The sequence below is a fragment of the Sphaeroforma arctica genome, assembly GCF_001186125.1.
Source record: "Sphaeroforma arctica JP610 unplaced genomic scaffold supercont1.4493, whole genome shotgun sequence".
Lineage (NCBI taxonomy): Eukaryota > Ichthyosporea > Ichthyophonida > Sphaeroforma > Sphaeroforma arctica.
Genome location: NW_014036065.1, coordinates 1 through 2,443, shown reverse-complemented (window position 1 = coordinate 2,443; position 2,443 = coordinate 1). Strand labels below are relative to the sequence as shown.

General features: G+C 41.0%; 1 protein-coding gene across 1 annotated transcript; it reads right to left on the bottom strand.

The window, feature by feature from the left end:
- Nucleotides 1-509: 509 nt before the first annotated feature.
- On the bottom strand, nucleotides 510-686 carry SARC_14347 (hypothetical protein; the record flags this gene model as incomplete). The annotated part of the gene is made up of 1 exon (XM_014291523.1): nucleotides 510-686. A coding segment is annotated over one exon (177 nt), but the record flags the coding sequence as incomplete, so codon positions are not given.
- Nucleotides 687-2,443: the final 1,757 nt, after the last annotated feature.

Below are 2,443 nucleotides of genomic sequence, written 5' to 3'. Positions count from 1 at the left end.
ATATATATATACACATATATATATACACATATATATATATATATATATATATATATATATATATATATATATATATATATATATATATATATATATATATGTGTGTGTGTATATATATGCATATATATATATATACATATATATATATATATATATATATATATATATATAAATATATATCTATAAATAGATATATATATATAGATATAAATAGATATATATAGATGTATATATACATATATACATATATATATATATATATATATATGCAATATCCCACTAAATAGAGGCAATTGCATACCAGAGACTCGTGATGCTGGGAGAGGGCAGCACGTATTTGCGGTCCAGGCACAGGAATATACTATTTATCAGCATCTGCACATCAGATAAAAAGGGCACGGTACCACTGTAAGTGGCTAATAAAGTATCATGTCGGTGGCGTTGTAACAATTTTCGTGGTTTAACAGCATTGGCAGAGGTCATCAGCGTCATATGACCCAATTCGAGGACTATGCGTCCAGATACTTAAGAGTAGTTTTGGCAGTGTGGCCCATTGAACATACCATGTGGTGCGTGTGCGTGGCCCAGCACTTGTCGATCACCTGCAGCAGAGTTTCCGACTGCTCAGTTTGCGACACCAACGCTTTTGCGACATCCCCAACATGTGTCACCACTTCACTACAGACCTGCCAGTGTAGGATATGTGTCTTTGTATGAAATTACGACCGCACACTTTGCAACACTAGAGCGTTTGCGATATGACCAACTTGCGCTATGATTCCAATACTTCCGTCGGTGCGCTCGTATCGAAATGCCTATGTGGCAATACATAAAAGGTAGCAATAGAATAAAGCGACAGAGACAACGTGACAATATGACAATATGAAACTGTATCAGTGTATCGGCGCTTGAGCAATTCGAAGTCCCAGTGGGCTGTGGCAACCCCACATACATACCTCAACTGCGTCGGTTGCACAGTCAGTCTGCATGCTACGGATGGCACTCTGTTCTGAAACTCGTACGTATACTGCTAAACTGCTGATAACAACATAACACACGCTATGCACCAATGAAATACTACGTGCACGTGCTAGACGTTGTCTGCACCACTGCAATACCATGCACCATCCCAGACACCTGCAAATCCACAACGACAACGGCTGCTATTGCATGCATACACGCACTGTCCTACGTTTCACACCGTGGCCGGGCATGCACAAGTCAGCGGGGAGGCACGGTATGAATCACACAGCCTGGCAGCCGTATCGGCATAGAACATAGCAATGGTATACGGACAGATAGAGATCACGCGCATGACAGGGTAGATGAAAAACATACCATTTTGTAAACTCCCTTCCCCCTCTGCGCCGTGCACAGTGCTTCCACGATACCATAAAGTTCCTCTAGCGTCTTCTTAGCGGGCTGAGAATCGCAGTTGTAGAGACGTTCCGTTAAAAGTGCCAAGATATACTCTACAGGAGAAACGACACAGTCAAGGCCACCAGCACACATAATATCATCACCGTCCATCATCAACCAGATTCACATAGCTGGGTGCATACATCAGCACACTACACCGATGCACACTAGCACGCTACCATAATGCAGGACCGTACTCTAGATGCATGCCCCTTCTTCAAGACGCTGGATATGTACTATTATCATATGTAGCTGTGCGTTGTGCAGTGATGAATGCTCCGCGGACGACCGCACAAACACCTTTACCTATCACACTGAAATAGTGTATGAATATGTAAATAGCATGCTGACGAGCATTTGAGCTGCAGCACTATTCAAATGCGCGAGGCAAAGATGAGGAGGCTATACCCCTTGCTAACCCGTCACAGCTTTGCGTGGTAGATATGCACATTTACGAATACGTATCTGACTGACATGAGGGTAGGTGTGCCATTTGAGCACGCGGTCAGTAAGCAAGTACGCATATTTGTATGGGGACCACGGGCACCCTGGATTCAACTAGAACTCCCCTATACCATGATTTGGCTGCTATGAATGTGTGAGCCAGTCAGTGGCTAACATGGATACCCACCCTCAGTAATACACGTAGCAGATACACTTACCTTAGACTTGTAAACTGCCTGTACGGCTTCTTTCAGAAATTCTAGACCTTCTTCTTCATAGTCTTTTGGCAATGTAACGGTTCCGGGCGCTAATAAGAAATATATGTACACGTGCAATCAGCAGGAGTAGAAGAATGTGCTTTACCATGTATTTATACATATACGCACACGCAAAGACACCAAAAGAAAGAAAAGAAAACAACACATAAGAAAATACAAACATACACAAGCAGACACACAGACGTCATATATATATATATACATACAATATATATATATACATATATATATATATATGCATACATACATACATACATACATACACACATACATACATACATTCATAAATGTATATATATATA